Raw genomic sequence first — 19040 nt, 5'->3', positions numbered from 1 at the left:
CAGTCTGTCACAAGGTGGCGCTGTCTGGCTAATTTAGAGATGACCACAACAACAGTCAATTATTAATTTGAATATACATTATGAATCACTATTAGCCTCCATCGAAGCCATTTTTAAAGCTTTGGGGGCCCGTAATAGTCTGAATTGTCACACTTGGAGTGTGATGGTTAGTCGTTGTGTTGTTACCATCATTGGCAGCGCTGGCAGGGGCATGTGGCGCAAGCCGCAGTGGCTCCTGACATGAGCCCTGGCACTTTTTTTCCTACAAATTAAGCACTGCCTGGTTAAGCTCTGGCTCGGCTCTTCACATGAAATTTCTAGCTTGCCTACCTCTATTACGCGTGGCCACAATATTCTGAAAGGGCTGGCAACGGCGGTTACTGGCCCCATAGGCATTATGCGATCGCACATCTGTTTACTTTCACTCAGAAGTTTCGGCTGCTGAAAGTCTGGGGAGGAATGAGGAGTCACCAATTTCCCAAGTAATCGCTCTTTCCTTAGTGGAAACTCAGGGTCCCACTCCTTATGGCCCGGACTTTCCCCATTCCCACAGTAACCCTACGTGGGGGGAAATACCAACCTATTTCCCAGGGCACTCATACCTATGAAGTGAATGCGTTAAGAATTTTAAAGTAAATGTACTCATTCCTTTGGTGCGATTATATCTCTTTACTTGCCTGAGAATACTTTGATCATCTGAAACTGGAATTGACCCAAAAGGGCTGGCACCCTCGCAGCCAGCCACGTCTCTTGACTCTTCGGGAGGCCAGTGTAAAGGGGCTGGCAATAGTCAAGGTTGGCTCGGACCACTGCCCGAATGAGCTCATACGTAGTGTGTAATTTCCTGCTCTGACAAGGGCCTCTGTGTGGGACTGTAACACTGTGTAATAGCAGAATTGTTGCTTGCATAGTATCTGCAGTGTGTAATATCCTGCAGTTGATGTTGGCGGAACCGGAGCAATCATCTCTTTATGACTGTTCTATTGTAAACAGACCGCCTGGAACACGCCACGGCGCAATTAAATCTATAGATGTTTCGAAAGCAAAAAAATCACATCTTGAATGTGCAGGCATGGTGACTGACACAAGTTAGGATAGCATGGAATCGTCCTTTTCCGGCAGACAGACAGACAATTTACAGGCTACCAGAAATCTTCTCCCATCCCAACATTGTAGACACCCTGCTATTAAGCGGTGGAAAAGCCAGAACAAGTATTTACAATGCAATAGGTCTCGCAACTGCGAGTTTTAGAGCTATTGGTATTGTAAATGGCAATGCATTTTGAAAAATGTACAGGTATTTTAATTTATAATAGTCATTTTCCACCAGTACCATAACTACCACTATTATTACTATCACCACAGACTAGTAATAGTAATAATTGTAGTGGTGGTTATGGTACTTGTGGTGGTTGTAGCGGTGGTGGTAGTGGTGGTGGTATTGGTACTGTTTGTGGTGGTACTGGTGGTGTTAGTATTGGTGGTACTGGTGGTCTACGTGGATTTTATTTCAATACTTATGCTACTGCTGGAATATTTTTTAACAAAAACATACAAAAACTAACAAACATTATCATTTGCAATGCCAATAGCTCAAACGTTTACTAATGCCAGCCCTATTGCATTCGTAAATGCTTGTTCTATGTTGCAGGCATGAGGTGCATCATCTACTTCCCAAAATACAAACTTAGATTTGTAGACACTTGTAACAGTCCTATTGTAGGAGGCAGTTGTTCAGCCAGTGTAAGGCTAATAGCTCACACAACTTTGCATTTTGATACCTGAAGTTTTAAATTACAATACATGTAGTAGACCTCAGGCAGGAGACTTGAGTTACCAGTAACTGTAGAAAGAGCAATAACGTTAGAAACGGGTGCTTTATTTCACCTTGTTCGTGGTGTGAAGGTTACATAACTGTTTTATTTCGTTAGAATGTGCTCAATGGAGCTTATTTACAAGTCCCTTGCACCGCTGGTGCTTCACTTTTTGTGTGGGAATAAGTGCTTCAGCAGCGGCATAAGGGGTTTGTAAATAAGCCCCTATGTCCTGTTTCTCTGGTTCTAAGGCAGCTTAACTGACCTGGTTCTCTGGCTCTACAGCAACGTTGCTGACCTGGTTCTATGGCTCTATAGCAGCTCTGCTGACCTGGTTCTCTGGCTCTACAGCAGCTTTGCTGACCTGGTTCTATGGCTCTAGAGCAGCTCTGCTGGCCTGGTTCTCTGGCTCTAGAGCAGCTCTGCTGACCTGGTTCTCTGGCTCTAGAGCAGCTCTGCTGAGCTGGTTCTTAGGCTTTAGAGCAGCTCTGCTGACCTGGTTCTCTGGCTCTAGAGCAGCTCTGCTGAGCTGGTTCCTAGGCTCTATAGCAGCTCTGCTGACCTGGTTCTCTGGCTTTGAAGCAGCTCTGCTGACCTGGTTCTCTGGCTTTGAAGCAGCTCTGCTGACCTGGTTCTCTGGCTCTAGAGCAGCTCTGCTGATCTGGTTCTCTGGCTCTAAAGCAGCTCTGCTGACCTGGTTCTCTGACTCTAGAGCAGCTCTGCTGACCTGGTTCTCTGGCTTTGAAGCAGCTCCGCTGACCTGGTTCTCTGGCTCTAGAGCAGCTCTGCTGACATGGTTCTCTCCCTCTAAAGCAACTCTGCTGACCTGTTTCTCTGGCTTTAGAGCAGCTCTGCTGACCTGGTTCTCTGGCTCTATAGCGGCTCTGCTGACCCGATTCTCTGGCTTTGAAGCAGCTCTGCTGACCTGGTTCTCTGGCTCTAGAGCAGCTCTGCTGACCTGGTTCTCTGGCTCTAAAGCAGCTCTGCTGACCTGGTTCTCTGGCTTTGAAGCAGCTCTGCTGACCTGGTTCTCTGGCTCTAGAGCAGCTCTGCTGACCTGGTTCTCTGGCTCTAGAGCAGCTCTGCTAACCTGGTTCTCTGGCTTTGAAGCAGCTCTGCTGATCTGGTTCTCTGGCTCTAGAGCAGCTCTGCTGAGCTGGTTCTTAGGCTTTAGAGCAGCTCTGCTGACCTGGTTCTCTGGCTCTAGAGCAGCTCTGCTGAGCTGGTTCCTAGGCTCTATAGCAGCTCTGCTGACCTGGTTCTCTGGCTCTAAAGCAGCTCTGCTGACCTGGTTCTCTGGCTCTAGACCACCTGTGCTGACCTGGTTCTCTCCCCCTAAAGCAGCTCTGCTGACCTGGTTCTCTGGCTCTAGAGCAGCTCTGCTGAGCTGGTTCTTAGGCTTTAGAGCAGCTCTGCTGACCTGGTTCTCTGGCTCTAGAGCAGTTCTGCTGAGCTGGTTCCTAGACTCTAGAGCAGCTCTGCTGACCTGGTTCTCTGGTTTTGAAGCAGCTCTGCTGACCTGGTTCTCTGGCTCTAGAGCAGCTCTGCTGACTTGGTTCTCTGGCTCTAAAGCAGCTCTGCTGACCTGGTTCTCTGGCTCTAGAGCAGCTCTGCTGGCCTGGTTCTCTGGCTCTAGAGCAGCTCTGCTGGCCTGGTTCTCTGGCTCTATAGCGGCTCTGCTGACCCGATTCTCTGGCTTTGAAGCAGCTCTGCTGACCTGGTTCTCTGGCTCTAGAGCAGCTCTGCTGACCTGGTTCTCTGGCTCTAAAGCAGCTCTGCTGACCTGGTTCTCTGGGTTTGAAGCAGCTCTGCTGACCTGGTTCTCTGGCTCTAGAGCAGCTCTGCTGACCTGGTTCTCTGGCTCTAGAGCAGCTCTGCTAACCTGGTTCTCTGGCTTTGAAGCAGCTCTGCTGATCTGGTTCTCTGGCTCTAGAGCAGCTCTGCTGAGCTGGTTCTTAGGCTTTAGAGCAGCTCTGCTGACCTGGTTCTCTGGCTCTAGAGCAGCTCTGCTGAGCTGGTTCCTAGGCTCTATAGCAGCTCTGCTGACCTGGTTCTCTGGCTCTAAAGCAGCTCTGCTGACCTGGTTCTCTGGCTCTAGACCACCTGTGCTGACCTGGTTCTCTCCCCCTAAAGCAGCTCTGCTGACCTGGTTCTCTGGCTCTAGAGCAGCTCTGCTGAGCTGGTTCTTAGGCTTTAGAGCAGCTCTGCTGACCTGGTTCTCTGGCTCTAGAGCAGTTCTGCTGAGCTGGTTCCTAGACTCTAGAGCAGCTCTGCTGACCTGGTTCTCTGGTTTTGAAGCAGCTCTGCTGACCTGGTTCTCTGGCTCTAGAGCAGCTCTGCTGACTTGGTTCTCTGGCTCTAAAGCAGCTCTGCTGACCTGGTTCTCTGGCTTTGAAGCAGCTCCGCTGACCCGGTTCTCTGGCTCTGAGCAGCTATGCTGACCTGGTTCTCTCCCTCTAAAGCAGCTCTGCTGTCCTGTTTCTCTGGCTTTAGAGCAGCTCTGCTGACCTGGTTCTCTGGCTCTATAGCGGCTCTGCTGACCTGATTCTCTGTCTTTGAAGCAGCTCTGCTGACCTGGTTCTCTGACTCTAGAGCAGCTCTGCTGACCTGGTTCTCTGGCTCTAAAGCAGCTCTGCTGACCTGGTTCTCTGGCTCTACAACGGCTCTGCTGACCTGGTTCTCTGGCTTTGAAACAGCTCTGCTGACCTGGCTCTCTGGCTCTAGAGCAGCTCTGCTGACCTGGTTCTCTCCCTCTAAAGCAGCTCTGCTGACCTGGTTCTCTGGCTCTAAAGCAGCTCTGCTGACCTGGTTCTCTGGCTCTATAGCGGCTCTGATGACCTGATTCTCTGTCTTTGAAGCAGCTCTGCTGACCTGGTTCTCTGACTCTAGAGCAGCTCTGCTGACCTGGTTCTCTGGCTCTAAAGCAGCTCTGCTGACCTGGTTCTCTGGCTCTACAACGGCTCTGCTGACCTGGTTCTCTGGCTTTGAAACAGCTCTGCTGACCTGGCTCTCTGGCTCTAGAGCAGCTCTGCTGACCTGGTTCTCTCCCTCTAAAGCAGCTCTGCTGACCTGGTTCTCTGGCTCTAAAGCAGCTCTGCTGACCTGGTTCTCTGGCTCTAGACCAGCTGTGCTGACCTGGTTCTCTACCCCTAAAGCAGCTCTGCTGACCTGGTTCTCTGGCTCTCAAGCAGCTCTGCTGACCTGGACCTCTGGCTCTGGAGCAGCTCTACTGACCTTGTTATCTGGCTCTAGAGCAGATCTGCTGACCTGGTTCTCTGGCTTTGAAGCAGCTCTGCTGACCTGGTTCTCTGGCTCTAGACCAGCTATGCTGACCTGGTTCTCTCCCTCTAAAGCAGCTCTGCTGACCTGGTTCTCTGGCGTTGAAGCTGCTCCGTTGACCTGGTTCTCTGGCTCTAGGGCAGCTTTGCTGACCTGGTTCTCTGGCTCTAGAGCAGCTCTGCTGACCTGGTTCTCTGGCTTTAAAGCAGCTCTGCTGACCTGGTTCTGTGGCTCTACAACGGCTCTGCTGACCTGGTTGAAACAGATATAGGGTCGATTCTGAAGAAAAGTCACCCAGGAGTAAATTTCCGACATTTTGGAATTGGCAGAGGATTGTAGGAGTACCGCCGGGAAACCATGATGACAATCACACTTTCGTGTGGCCAGTTGTGGATCTTTTTGTAAATCTCAACGTTCTCACATGCGTATAAGGATATTTTTGGAAACAAATATACGTAACTTACATTTACGCATGCGCAAATCCTTCTCAATTACAGAAACCCATTCCCCTGCATCGCAAACAATTTTGGGTGAATCTGTTCTCCGTTTCCACCCTCCTTAAAGACGTACTCCTGCCCGGACAATATTAAATTTTGGACTGTGTCACAGGAGGGAACAGATTGCGAGAACACCCACAAACACGCAAGCTTGGCGGGGAGAAACTTCCAGTCCCAGAGCATTCCCACCACGTAACGTCCACGCCCCGCCTCTTGGTCGCACAATAAATGGAAGCAAATCTCTTTACTAGTGTTATAAATCTACACTCTGATTCCTACACCATGGATTAACCTCCATAGAAGAGCCAGGTGAGTTCACCTTGGTAATGGCTTGAAGAACCGAACCCATAATGTTTCACTTCGGGACTGCACTACAAGATTCCAGCTCTAATCCCAGCTTCACTATTACACAAATAAGGTATGTGATCCTGGCCAAACCACTATCTTCCCTTTCCATAATTCTTTCACAAAAATAGGGTCTGCTTAGAAACAAGGCAGTCCTCAAATTAAATGCCTATATTGGCTCGATATGTTGAAACACATGTTTACAACTGGAAACAGGGCACTTTTAAAAATAAAACTACTATATCCTGTTTAAACTAGTCCCAGACACCGGACACAACCTACGTGAGACTCCGGGCACAAGAGGTTGCAGGGCTCAGCTTACAGCACACCCACCATTAGGCATCGTGAGCCAGCCCTACGTGGGGACAGGAGATGTGCACGCTTAGGGAGTGCACATCTCCTGTCCGTATGCGTGCACATCTCCTGTCCTCCTTCGGCAGAGAAACTGACAACAATAGGTCTCGCCAAGGCGAGCAACGCATGTGCTGCGTCGCTAGGCGAGCCCTAAAAAACTAACAGGGAGAGGGAAGGGAAAGCCTAGCCAAGGTTCTTGCTAGGCACTAAGAGCCATAATACAAGCCGAGCCATCAATATATTTGGAATGTAAATAGTTCAACACACGTTGTATAAAAATATAATATAGAATCTTCCAAAGTTTAAAAAAGTGTATTTTTTTAAGCTGTAAAAGCATTTCACCTTAGTGATAGTTTCTAAATATGAATTTAGAAACATGCCTTTTCCTCCCTCCCCGGGCCTCACTACAATACCATTATTGAACCAAGTGGTAATTCAGATGTCTGTGTACCCTATATGTGGCATAGGCTGTTGTTCTAGAAGGAGCAACATTATTCATGTAATGATAAATGCAAAAAACACAGTAAAATAAAGTAATAAAAAGCGCTTAGGGGCAATTACACTACAACACATTACAATACATTGTTAGGTCAAGCAGCGAACCTGGGACTGATCACAAGTTTCATGGTTTCACTTTGCACAGTGAGGCCCTGGATGTGTCTCTCATTTTTTCTCCCATTGTGCATATAGTTAATGCTTTGTCTTCAATGCTTTGAAAGGCTGCATCAGTGCACTGTTGATTAAGTGTAAGTCTTCCTTGTTAAATCAAGTTCAAACAAGAAGTCTTTCTGGAAACAATTACAAAGTTAAGTCAGGGATCTCTTATAGAAATATTGATTTTTCCTGCTACTCCTGACTTTGAATAAAGATATTCTTTCAGGAGAGGCTCAATACCTTTAGTAAGGCAATTACATGTTTTAACAAAATAAGGTCTGTAAGAGCCCACAGAGTTCACATGACACGAGTGGAGTGCAGAGCCAGGCTTCAGGGATACTTCCACACAGAGCCGGCACCTTGTGGGGTCGACCTTTCATAACCCTCTGGAGTAGGCAAGCATTTCAGATGTAAATGTAAATGTAGGTGTACTTATATAGCGCAAACCTGTCACCCAAAGGGCATCCTGGCGCTTGCTTAGGGAACTCGTCCTGGTATTCCCCTGTGAGAAACCCCGGCAGGGTGTCCACAAGGTGAAAGTCAGGCATCCCGCCGCGAGGGGCCGTTGTGGAGATTAAGCAAGCTATTGCCCAGAGTCGCAGAGTGTGAACCCATGAGTCGAGGAGGCACCGGGGCGAGAATTATCGAGTCTGTGGAATTTTTAGCCCAAGACCCGCCGAGGCGGGGAATTGAACCCTGGTCCAGGACCGATCTCAGTTTCCGGGTCTGCCGCCTCTAACCCCTGAGCCACACTTCTCCACCAGATGGGATGACAATCAATTGCCAGCAGAGGGCTGTGAAAGTGCTTAAAAAATCATTAAGGTTACATCCCTCCTTCAGCACTTTCACAACACTCTGCAGTGTTTACACTACCATCGGATTTGGCAAACGTGCACATCACAACGCGGGGCAGCATCTCCTCCGCTGCAGGAAGGACGGGGAAATATGGCCGCCTTGTGACAGAGGAAAAAAATAAATAAATAAATAATTTACAACAAGGGGTGGTGATGGACAGAGTCTCTGAATTAAGCAGAGTACTCTCACCCAGTCAAGAGATCAGGGCTAGATCCAACACCGTTTTTTAGCTCATTGCACCATCCCAGTTTCAGAACCTGGCTGTATGCAAATTAGTCTGTCCCTGGCCCAGTGCATCATGGGAACAGGGCAGACCAGACTACAAAAGCCAATTCTTACACTGGGAAGGAAACAAGCTTCCGGGGACCGGTTTCTGCCATTTCAGGCGTCTTCGGCCCGGCTTGCTTGAATCCTGATGGTGCAATGAGCAAGGGACTCACATCTGAGTATACCCTTCCACGCTTAGGGTGGACAAAATAATTTACAACAAGGGGTGGTGATGGACAGAGTCTCTGAATTAAGCAGAGTACTCTCACCCAGTCAAGAGATCAGGGCTAGATCCAACACCGTTTTTTAGCTCATTGCACCATCCCAGTTTCAGAACCTGGCTGTATGCAAATTAGTCTGTCCCTGGCCCAGTGCATCATGGGAACAGGGCAGACCAGACTACAAAAGCCAATTCTTACACTGGGAAGGAAACAAGCTTCCGGGGACCGGTTTCTGCCATTTCAGGCGTCTTCGGCCCGGCTTGCTTGAATCCTGATGGTGCAATGAGCAAGGGACTCACATCTGAGTATACCCTTCCACGCTTAGGGTGGACAAAATAATTTACAACAAGGGGTGGTGAGGGACAGAGTCTCTGAATTAAGCAGAGTACTCTCACCCAGTCAAGAGATCAGGGCTAGTTCCAACACCGTTTTTTAGCTCATTGCACCATCCCAGTTTCAGAACCTGGCTGTATGCAAATTAGTCTGTCCCTGGCCCAGTGCATCATGGGAACAGGGCAGACCAGACTACAAAAGCCAATTCTTACACTGCGAAGGAAACAAGCTTCCGGGGACCGGTTTCTGCCATTTCAGGCGTCTTCGGCCCGGCTTGCTTGAATCCTGATGGTGCAATGAGCAAGGGACTCACATCTGAGTATACCCTTCCACGCTTAGGGTGGACAAAATAATTTACAACAAGGGGTGGTGATGGACAGAGTCTCTGAATTAAGCAGAGTACTCTCACCCAGTCAAGAGATCAGGGCTAGATCCAACACCGTTTTTTAGCTCATTGCACCATCCCAGTTTCAGAACCTGGCTGTATGCAAATTAGTCTGTCCCTGGCCCAGTGCATCATGGGAACAGGGCAGACCAGACTACAAAAGCCAATTCTTACACTGGGAAGGAAACAAGCTTCCGGGGACCGGTTTCTGCCATTTGGCAGGGTATACTCAGACATGAGTCCCTTGCTCACTGCTCCATCAGGATTCAAGCAAGCCGGGCCGACGAGGCTGAAATGCCAGAAACCGGTCCCCGGTAGCTTGTATCCTTTCTGGTGAAGAATTGGCTTGGTAGTTTGGTCTGCCCTGTTCCCATGATGCACTGGGCCAGGGACAGACTAATTTGCATATAGCCAGGTTCTGAGCTGGGATGGGGCAGTGAGCTAAATAACGGTGATGGATCAAGCCCTGATCGTTGGACTGGGTAAGAGTGGTCTGCTTAATTCAGACACTCTGTTCATCACCACCCCCTTTTCTGAATCGTTTTTGGCCACTATAGGTGTGGCAGGGTATACTCAGACATGAGTCCCTTGCTCACTGCTCCATCAGGATTCAAGCAAGCCGGGCCGACGAGGCTGAAATGCCAGAAACCGGTCCCCGGTAGCTTGTATCCTTTCTGGTGAAGAATTGGCTTGGTAGTTTGGTCTGCCCTGTTCCCATGATGCACTGGGCCAGGGACAGACTAATTTGCATATAGCCAGGTTCTGAGCTGGGATGGGGCAGTGAGCTAAATAACGGTGATGGATCAAGCCCTGATCGTTGGACTGGGTAAGAGTGGTCTGCTTAATTCAGACACTCTGTTCATCACCACCCCCTTTTCTGAATCGTTGTGACAGAGGAAAGCGTCTGAGCAGTACAAGCCACATGAAGGTACAGCTCGTTTTTTGACTCGAGGTTCAGGTGGTCCATGAGGTATGTTTCTAGCTTGAGCCTGCGTCAAGCCTTCATGGCTCACCCACTCCTACCATTGATGTATGGAAGGCCACCATGTTTTGGGATTGAAATCCCTCAGTGCATGTTTACCTAATGTTCTCTTCTCTAAGTCACTAACTTTTAAGGCATCCAAACATTTGTCCAAGCAGAACTTGTGAGAGATGCATGCTTGTCAGTAACGAATGACTCTGGTGAAGTGCATGGAATGCGCTGGTGCTAAGACAGTGGTCTCTGGAAATCAATGACAATTCAACAAGTATTTATTCACATGTTCAACCCTGGATACATCTCATTCCCACCAGATCAACCAACTGACACAGGGAACAACCTTTACAACGAAGATTTTACAACGCGGTACTGTTACCACGCAACTTTTACAACGCAAGTCGTTACAACGACTTGCGCTGGGGGGGCGCTCCAGGATAGTAAATAGTTTAATTTACTATCCAACTCCTTCCCTACTATCCACGGGGACTGGAGTTGGAATAGTAAATTAAAATATTTACTATCCAGCGCCCCCCAACGCAAATCGTTGTAACGACTTGCGTTGTAAAAGTTGCGTAGTAACGGCACGCGTTGTAAAAGTACGCGTTGTAACGTCGTACATCCAACTGGCACGCCACAAGTCACTCATGGCAATCACTGGAGAGAGGCTGGCGGCCACAAAGGGCAACGTGAGAAAGGGGGTGGGTGCTGGTACCAAGTGAGCAGGCTCTGTGTGAAAGAGGAGGTGGGCTTTCGGCTACTGCCACTCGCTGATTTGTCCTGGTGGTTCACAGTGGTGGGCACAAATACTTATTTGTGGGGACCGGAGCTTATTTGTCATCATCAAAAGAAGTCAGACCAGGCACCCCCACGTCTAACTTTTACCTCTTATGACACCTTGACACCTTGCTCTCCCCAACATCTCCACTGCTCCAGCCCTTCCTACTTGCTGCTAAAATACCTCAGGCCATCCACCCTACATGTAATATTGCTCTGTTCAATGTGATACTTATGACTTGAAGAAGAGCACTCCAAGCACAGCAGTTTTTCCTCATTTCTGCCATCTTGTCCTTTCCTCGCACTGACCCCACCTTTCCTTCTCTCCTGCCTCCCCCTACTCTCTATAACAATAAAACACACTTAACGTGACAAAAAAATAGTTGTATATATTCAAATTGATAAAGACCTCTGGCTAAACACACCATGTCCTACTAACTAATATTACCTACAAAAGCAGCATGTTGTCTGTACCCACGGTCTGTGATAGAATCCTGAACCCCAAGGTGTGAACGTACCTGAACCCTGAAAGTGCTGCACGTTCATACTAAAGGCAGAACACGTACCGTAGATATAAAAACCATAAAATAAAGAACTGTTCGACGCTCCAATATGATATATCACAATTGCATAAACATATTAGATTTCTGAAATATTCTGGGGCAGAGCCACTCCACCTCTTCAGATCCAAGGCACACGTTTATTTGTTTTCACAGTATGGTGTTTTCTCATATATCACTATTTAGCCTCTTCAAAGCGCTTTATTACGAAAGAGAGAGAAGAGAAGGGAAGATGAGATCCTCACGGGGTGGGTGGTAGTATAGATGCCGATCACGCCAGACAGGGGTGGAAAATAGACCCATATTGTGCATTTGTAAAGCCCACATTCGCTCCTGTGGATCTTGGTGATGAATTTCAGATGATTATTTTTACCCAACTCAATGGTGCTCATTTTATCAACTTTGAAAGATGAAAGGATGAGTGAACCTATCAGGATTTGAACCTGTGACCGGGGCATCAAGCAGAGATTCCTGGAGTGGGCCCACTAGTCACTAGCCCGTCAATAGAGAGCAGGTGAAACACAGGGAAAGGAGTGGCTGGGCACAGGTTGGAGGGTGCAGATGGAAAATTGTAAATAAAGTTGCCACTTTCATTCTGTGTTGTCAAGGCAACACGTTTCCAGTCCTTGACTCTCATTTGCTAGCCAAGTACATTGTGGGAGTTGTATCCTTGTTCTGCTTCCACTAATCCTAAAGCACTAGAGCATCCAGAGCAACAACGTGTAAAGGAAAAGCACAGGATAGAAAACTTTACATTCCAGCCACTTGCAGAGAGGCGGTAACCCTAAGGCGCTAACCCCAAATTCAAAGTATTTAGTTTGGGTGTTTTGGATGGCGTCATCATATCTGCTTATGGTAGCTTCTGGGCGCCTTGTCAATTGATTAGAGACTGAGAAAAGAGTATAAAGTAAAGCTGCAAGGAACAAAAGAGTTGTTGGGGAGGACTGAAGTAAACATAGGAAGAGCAGCTGAAGGGAATAGGGAAATGAAAGACTGATGTACAAATACACATATGGAATTCAGAATATAAAGGCAGTGGCCGCAGACTGAGTGAGCATTGTACTCAGAAGCATATGCAGAATTGCTCTGTGTCACTGTGTGCTCTGATGCACTCTTAAGTAATACCAATTCCCTGAGAGAGGTTCTCCAGAAGAAAAAGATTCCCAGCTCCATCTGGTCAATCCATTTCTCCAGCTGGTGTTCACACCTGGAAAGTCTATTAGGTGCCTGGCTTAATTAGGCTGTCCTTCAACTGCTGACTGACCGTTGTGAAGTGCAGCTCATTTTAAATTTTCATTTCAAGTCTTGTGTTGCACTTCTGCCCCCTGTGCTCCTCTTGCTAGCCACCATTATGCCACCAGACTTCGCTGTTGACGATGTTGTGTTTTTTTTTTAATAAACACTGTATTTAAGCCAGTAAAAAATATTTTGCATTTACTTATTTTAGGGTTTTTCAAATGTTTAGTGATAGAGGTCATGCAATAAAAAAAAACTGGCTACCTCCCTAAATAGACCCTGTGCCCTCGACCTGCTGTTATCCTCTTCCCAGTGTTCTATCTCTGCACTTCTCCTTCTTGTGTGATGTCTTCTTTAACTTCCCTGTTGTCCCATTATACCAGTTCAAGCTCATCCATTACTGCAATGCACCTTGCAGGCCTTCCCAATTTCATCTGCAGTCATCACTTGCTGTTCCCCACTGTGCCGTCAAGGTACATCTTACAGGAGTAACGCACCCTCAATGCAGACTATGGGTTTCTGAATTTATCTCTGCAAACATACGTAGCACTTGGGTGGACCTCACAAGAGTGCAAGTACCAGTCCTCCTCCAGCTGGGCTCCAGGACCTGTGTTATGTCTCAGTTTTTCCTACTTTTTGGTCGGGTGCCCTGGACACCACCCCCCAGGGCATGTAACTTATACCACTAGTAATTTTTGACAATGTGTCTGCATCCTTATAGATATCACAAAATCAATTTCTATTGGCCATACGTCGGGTGAAAATCTTCCCCTTCGTTAGGTTTGTGGCCTGTAAGTAGACCCCAAAAGTTAGCTTCTGTGCAATGGATTTGCTCATCTGTTTCATTATGACAAATGTGAAAGTCTGACTTTGCTAAGTTGTCTGTATTTGGTACTTGCTTCAGATGAATACATCTCAGCTGACTCTGCATCTCTCATCTGGGTGGGCATTATCAGGGAATCTGAGGCCAGAGGAAGAGTCAGCTGACCGTCACCCTGATAATCTGGGTAAGAAAACATAGGGTTTGTGGACTAAATAATTTTCTGTTGTACTTGTATCTCAATTTTCACAGCCCTATTTATGGGATTTCTCATCTGGGTAAAAGTCACCTGGGTGCAACGGATATGCTATCTTTAGACAGACTCCTTCTGAGTGTCTTGAATCTAATACTTGGATGGACTAGATCATGGAATGTCTCTTCAGAAAAACTCTCACCTAGATGATCTAACTAGGGCTGCAGGTAGGAATAATCCTCAGATATCTTCACATTTGGGTGAACTTGACAAAGGATCTAGGGTTTAACCAAAAACTCCCTCCTTTTCAGGGAGGGCCTGAGACTGGAGTAGTAGTCTTATATAGATTAGTGATTAGAGTGGCTCTTTGACACCCCTCAATTTACATGTGGCCAACGTGGTCAGATATCTGTTGTCCCGCTTACAATAGAAGTCTGAGTAATGTTTTTTATGCCTCTCCTTTGATTCCGAGTGAGTCTGTCTGTTCATCTATTCGCTTCTTAGACAGTCCTGTTTAGAAAGCCCTCATGCTGTCAATGAACGAGGTGTAGGACAATAACATAATAGAAAACATTATAATGTTTGTTTGTTTGTTTATGTACCACTTAAATATATTGCAAATTGCAATGCAAAAATGTACTAGAACATATAACAATGTTATATGTAGTGCAACAACCTTGTAAAACCCCATATGCTCCAGCAGTGTGGATGCACAAAAATAAATCACAACGAAAAGAGTGTATGTACACAGGCTTTTCATCTCCTGAGGCGCACAGCTCAGTACCAGAGCCATATTGTTGAAAACACAAAGATTCAGTATAACACAGTAGTCACACATAGTCACAACCACTGTAACAACAGCCAAATTGTACACTAAAGCAATATAGCCATCAAAATGATACCGCTCCATCAAGCATATCCCATTCCACACAATCTTCTCCCAGAGCACCAATAGAATGTATTTGTTTCACCCACACACACACAACACAGCAATGTAGCCAGATATGTGTCAAAAAAGGCCTCCTGACTACACAACCCATCGAAGCAGGGAATAGACAACAATTCACCATCATGAAACGAGATGAATCTACAGTTCGCTCATTATAAGACAAGTTTACACCGCAAATACTCCGAGCAGAAATCATCAGTACATAGGACACTGAACACATGCGCCACTACACAGATCACACGTGATGAAACCATACCCCAATAACTACAGAAAAAAACCAAGGTTGAATGAAGGGCACCAGTAAAAAACTAACGTGGGAGCCATAAGGCAATTTGTTTATTTGACATGAGCACACTCACATTTTGATTTGAAGTGCCAGGCTAAAGTGGAACAAATACAATTGGAAGAACTTTGCTGAGCAAATGCTGATAACTTAACTGTTTAAACCACATGCAGGCTGATGCAGCAGAAAGTCTCAGGTGGCACAGTTTGCACACTGTTCAGAGGCAATGTTCCTCACTCTGTAACTGCAATCAATAAGACACCTTCACATGGAATCACAATTAGATTTACCACACGTGGCTATTGCTCTGTGTGCTAAACAAGGAGGCCAAGGATTGAATGAGCATAGGCCTGATTCACAAAGGGCATCCACGCTTGTGGGGGAGGTCCCGCAGTTGTGGGGAGTCTTAGCACTCAGGGCAGAATCCCCGCAATGAGAATTCACTTTGCTGAGATTCCACCCCGAGTGCGGGGACTCCCCCACAACTGCGGGACCTCCACCACGAGTTTGGAGGCCCTTTGAGAATCATTCCATGTGTTCTAAACACCTTTATGACCCACTGAAAGACACTATGAGTAACTTGCACTGCCTTCAGCCTCAACCCCAGAGATCTTAACCCTGGTCCATTATAAACAACCGCCCTCAACCTGCACTTACACAGACACCTTGAGATCACCATATGCTGTAGAAAAAGAAATTACACAATCGATCACAGTTTTTTCTTGTAAAGCTAAGGACATGAATACAATGCCCGTTAGGGGCCCGTTTCAAGGTCTGAGGGTTTGGGAACTACTGCAATTATAGCCCCTTTTAAAGTACAATATAGGTAATTCAGTTTGTCTCTTTTATTGCAGACTTCCCCTGCCCATCTGTCATTTTGGTACTTGCATTTTTGCTTTCCACATAAATTCAAGACTACCTGCGTGAGAAAATTTGGTAGTAAAACACGACTGGATGAGCTACGCCTGATATGGAACAGTTTGGGATATCTGCCACGAGTTTGTTTCTACCTCACAACGTCTTTCCCAGCCACAAACACACGAACATTTAGCCACAAACACACGAACCTACGAAAACCTCAAGGTAACCCAATAAATACATTAGGTGCACACCTTTCAAATGCCTTCTGCATTTAACACTAACGCACACTTTTGCTGCTTTAATCTGGTCTATTTTTGTAACGTCCACCGAGTACCTCAGAGTTTACAGATGCACCAGGTGCATGTGTGAGAAGCTCACCCATTCCAGGTCTTATTCTCCTGTTCATAGTATTATCATAGCATCAGGCCTCCAAGTACCAGAATGCGAGGTAATAAACGCTGAACTTCATTAGCTTCTAAACCCAGGCCAGGGAAGCGTAGGGGCTGTGGCCCTAGGTGCAGGGGTACTCACTCAAACACCCTTCTTCCAGCAGGAGGAGCAGCACCGCCAGCGCGCCGGTGACGTGCATCTCGAGAGCCCAGGTAGCGCGTGCGTTCGAACGTTCGAGACGCCGGGAACAAGCGCTCGTGAGGCCCGCGGCTCGCGAGCTCAGGCGTGGCGCTGGATGCGGCGGGCCAGCTGTGCACTGAGAGCGAGGGGCGGAAATTCTCCTCAGCCGAGCCAGCAATTCGTAAAACTGCAGTTTTCCTCTCTCTCCCCCAAAAAATCTTCCCACTCCACTGGCTCCGATTGGTAACTCGGACGCGTGCTCCGATTACCCGGCGTTGTTGGCTGGTCTCCAGGCGCTGAGCTGGTGATGCACTTATTTATACAGGGTCTGTGTGGAATGCCAGAAAGGGGTCAGAAATAGCAGAACATTGTAGCGGAAAACAGGACCTCCTGGGATTTTCAAACATGCTGCGTCTAAGAACTTCGGTTGGATGGGGCGTGGGTCGAACATGTGAGCCGGTTATCGTCGTTTGACTAGAGACCAGTGCGAGGGGTGGTTTCCCTAGACAGGGGTTCAACTCCCTCTCCCGTGGAGGGGGGAGAGTGGGGGTGGCAGGGACAATGTTCTGCACTGTTATCTCCACAACAACCTCCCTTCCTAACCGAGACATCCCGTGCAGAACGATAAAACATGGTTTCTCTGTGCCACCTCACCTGATAGATTTTCGGCTGGATTCTTGTCAGCTAGATGTCACACTGGGAGTCAGAATAATTATATAGTGTTCTGTTACAATATCTCTCGACATTATGAACAAAGTTGTGCGGGTCCAAGTCGTAGGCATAACCCACATGATGACATAACCTTTTGCATAACGTTCTGAAACATAAGACAGCGTTGCAAAATATAACGTGTTACGGAATCACACAAAATTAATGGGAAAACGTATATAAATGGAGACAAGTGTTTGCAGAGGACGAGGACCCGGGACAGAAACTTGAATTTTGGGAAGTAGAACATACTTTTCATCAACAGTCTGACCCAGCAGACGAGAGAAAACGGAAAAAGGAGGGAGAGAAAGCTACGAAAACAGTAACAGAGGGATACAGGATTGATGAAAAGGTACCTGTTAGAAAACAAGCATTGGAAATGCAATAGGTCTTGCATTTGCTTAATTTAGAGGTATTGGCGTAGTAAATGGCGCTGTAAATGACAGAATTTTACCCCCTGTTGAGGGAGCAAGATGCACCTCTTACAGGCGTTAGTGGGAGCAAGATGCACTCCTGTACAGGGGTCTGTAGGATCAAGATGCACTTCTCTGACAAGGGGTCTGTGGTATCAAGATGCACCTCTTACAGGTGTCAGAGGGAGCAAGATGCACTTCTGTACAGGTGTCTGTGAGAGCAGGATGCACTTCTGTACAGGTGTCTTAGGCATTCTGACCAATAACCTAAATGGATTCCCCACTTAAATTTTGAGACACATACAGAACTGTATTTCCTTTAATGGGGTTACAGTGCCCTAACAGCGCAAATCAATCCTCTCTTTCCAGAGACCCCTAATGCAATCAATGCAAAATTCATCAATCAAAGGAGCAATCAATGTTTGAGTTACGTTGCTGCGGCGAGTTTATGTTTATCATTGACCAGTTCGAGGTGAGGTAAAATGAACCTGTGTCTGCAACGCTCTCATATCACATTCTCAGTTTATGATGTACTCTGAATGCGTTCGTCGGGTATATTGCAAACAGATTTCCCTGAACGGCGCACAATTCCCATGTCAGGTGCACGTGCTCAGCAGATTTGCAGAAATACACACACTTGGAATCTATGTAAAAAGGGAATTTTGGCAACACATTTGAAGATATAAGTATAAGAAAGGACAGCGTGTTCCCATTTATAGATCGACTGGTTTAAATACGTAATTCCCACTACCTAGACATGATTGGTCAAAGAACATGATTGCCTGACAGACTGAAATTGGCAGGAAAGTGGACATATATCCCCAAAACCATAAAAATGACCAGACAAGACAACACCTATACATAACTATGAGAAGGCCGGAATGTGACACGTGCACACAAATCACCTACTTTTGTCACAACACTGACACCCAGATTCCCCCGAGCTTTACGGGAAGATAGTGGATTTACAAAGACTCGCGTGCCTATCCATCACTGGAGCATATATATATATATATAATATATATATATATATATATATATTAAACACACAACAGGTAAGCCACACGAAGAGAAGCCTCAAGAAGTTGGTAAATGTTCGCATTTATTGTTTCCACAGCTAGCCAGCAGACAGTCAAAACCCTTGCAGTCTTCAGTAAATTAAATCAGCCTGACGCGTTTCAGGAACTCTGTCCTTTCATCAGAGGCATGTTCAGAAAGATAACGAAGCAGTTTGTGGGCGCGCACATTCATTGATTAATAGTACCTGCCTCAGTGGGCGTGGTTTTCCGCTAGGCCTTCTGGTCCTAGTAGTGCGTGTACCATATTCCCCAGGTGGGGCACTTGTAATCCCTCAGTTTTGGAACAGTTTTCATCCAAGTGGAAAAAGAACTTGCACTGGAAGCCGTCTGCCCTGCTTTGTAGCTGTGCGGCGCCAATTCAGGTGGTGCTGTCTTGGGCATGATTTCACAGCTACAAAGCAGGGCAGACGGCTTCCAGTGCAAGTTCTTTTTCCACTTGGATGAAAACTGTTCCAAAACTGAGGGATTACAAGTGCCCCACCTGGGGAATATGGTACACGCACTACTAGGACCAGAAGGCCTAGCGGAAAACCACGCCCACTGAGGCAGGTACTATTAATCAATGAATGTGCGCGCCCACAAACTGCTTCGTAATCTTTCTGAACATGCCT

General features: G+C 46.9%; 1 protein-coding gene across 2 annotated transcripts in view; it reads right to left on the bottom strand.

Annotated features, from left to right (window-relative positions):
• Nucleotides 1-16540, bottom strand: part of PLAC9 (placenta associated 9) — a 192014-nt gene extending 175474 nt beyond the window's left edge. Inside the window, exon 1 of one of the 2 annotated variants that reach the window (XM_078641020.1) lies at nucleotides 16191-16540. In XM_078641020.1, the coding sequence (XP_078497146.1) occupies nucleotides 16191-16248 (58 nt within the window). In that variant the 5' untranslated portion in view covers nucleotides 16249-16540. Of the gene's footprint in view, nucleotides 1-16037; nucleotides 16153-16190 lie in introns of those variants that run through there. The other variant, XM_078641021.1, reaches the window with a different exon arrangement.
• Nucleotides 16541-19040: the final 2500 nt, after the last annotated feature.

The sequence above is a fragment of the Lissotriton helveticus genome, chromosome 5_1 (genome assembly GCF_964261635.1).
Source record: "Lissotriton helveticus chromosome 5_1, aLisHel1.1, whole genome shotgun sequence".
In the NCBI taxonomy this organism is placed as follows: Eukaryota; Metazoa; Chordata; class Amphibia; order Caudata; family Salamandridae; genus Lissotriton; species Lissotriton helveticus.
This window is presented reverse-complemented; position numbering and strand designations above follow the sequence as displayed.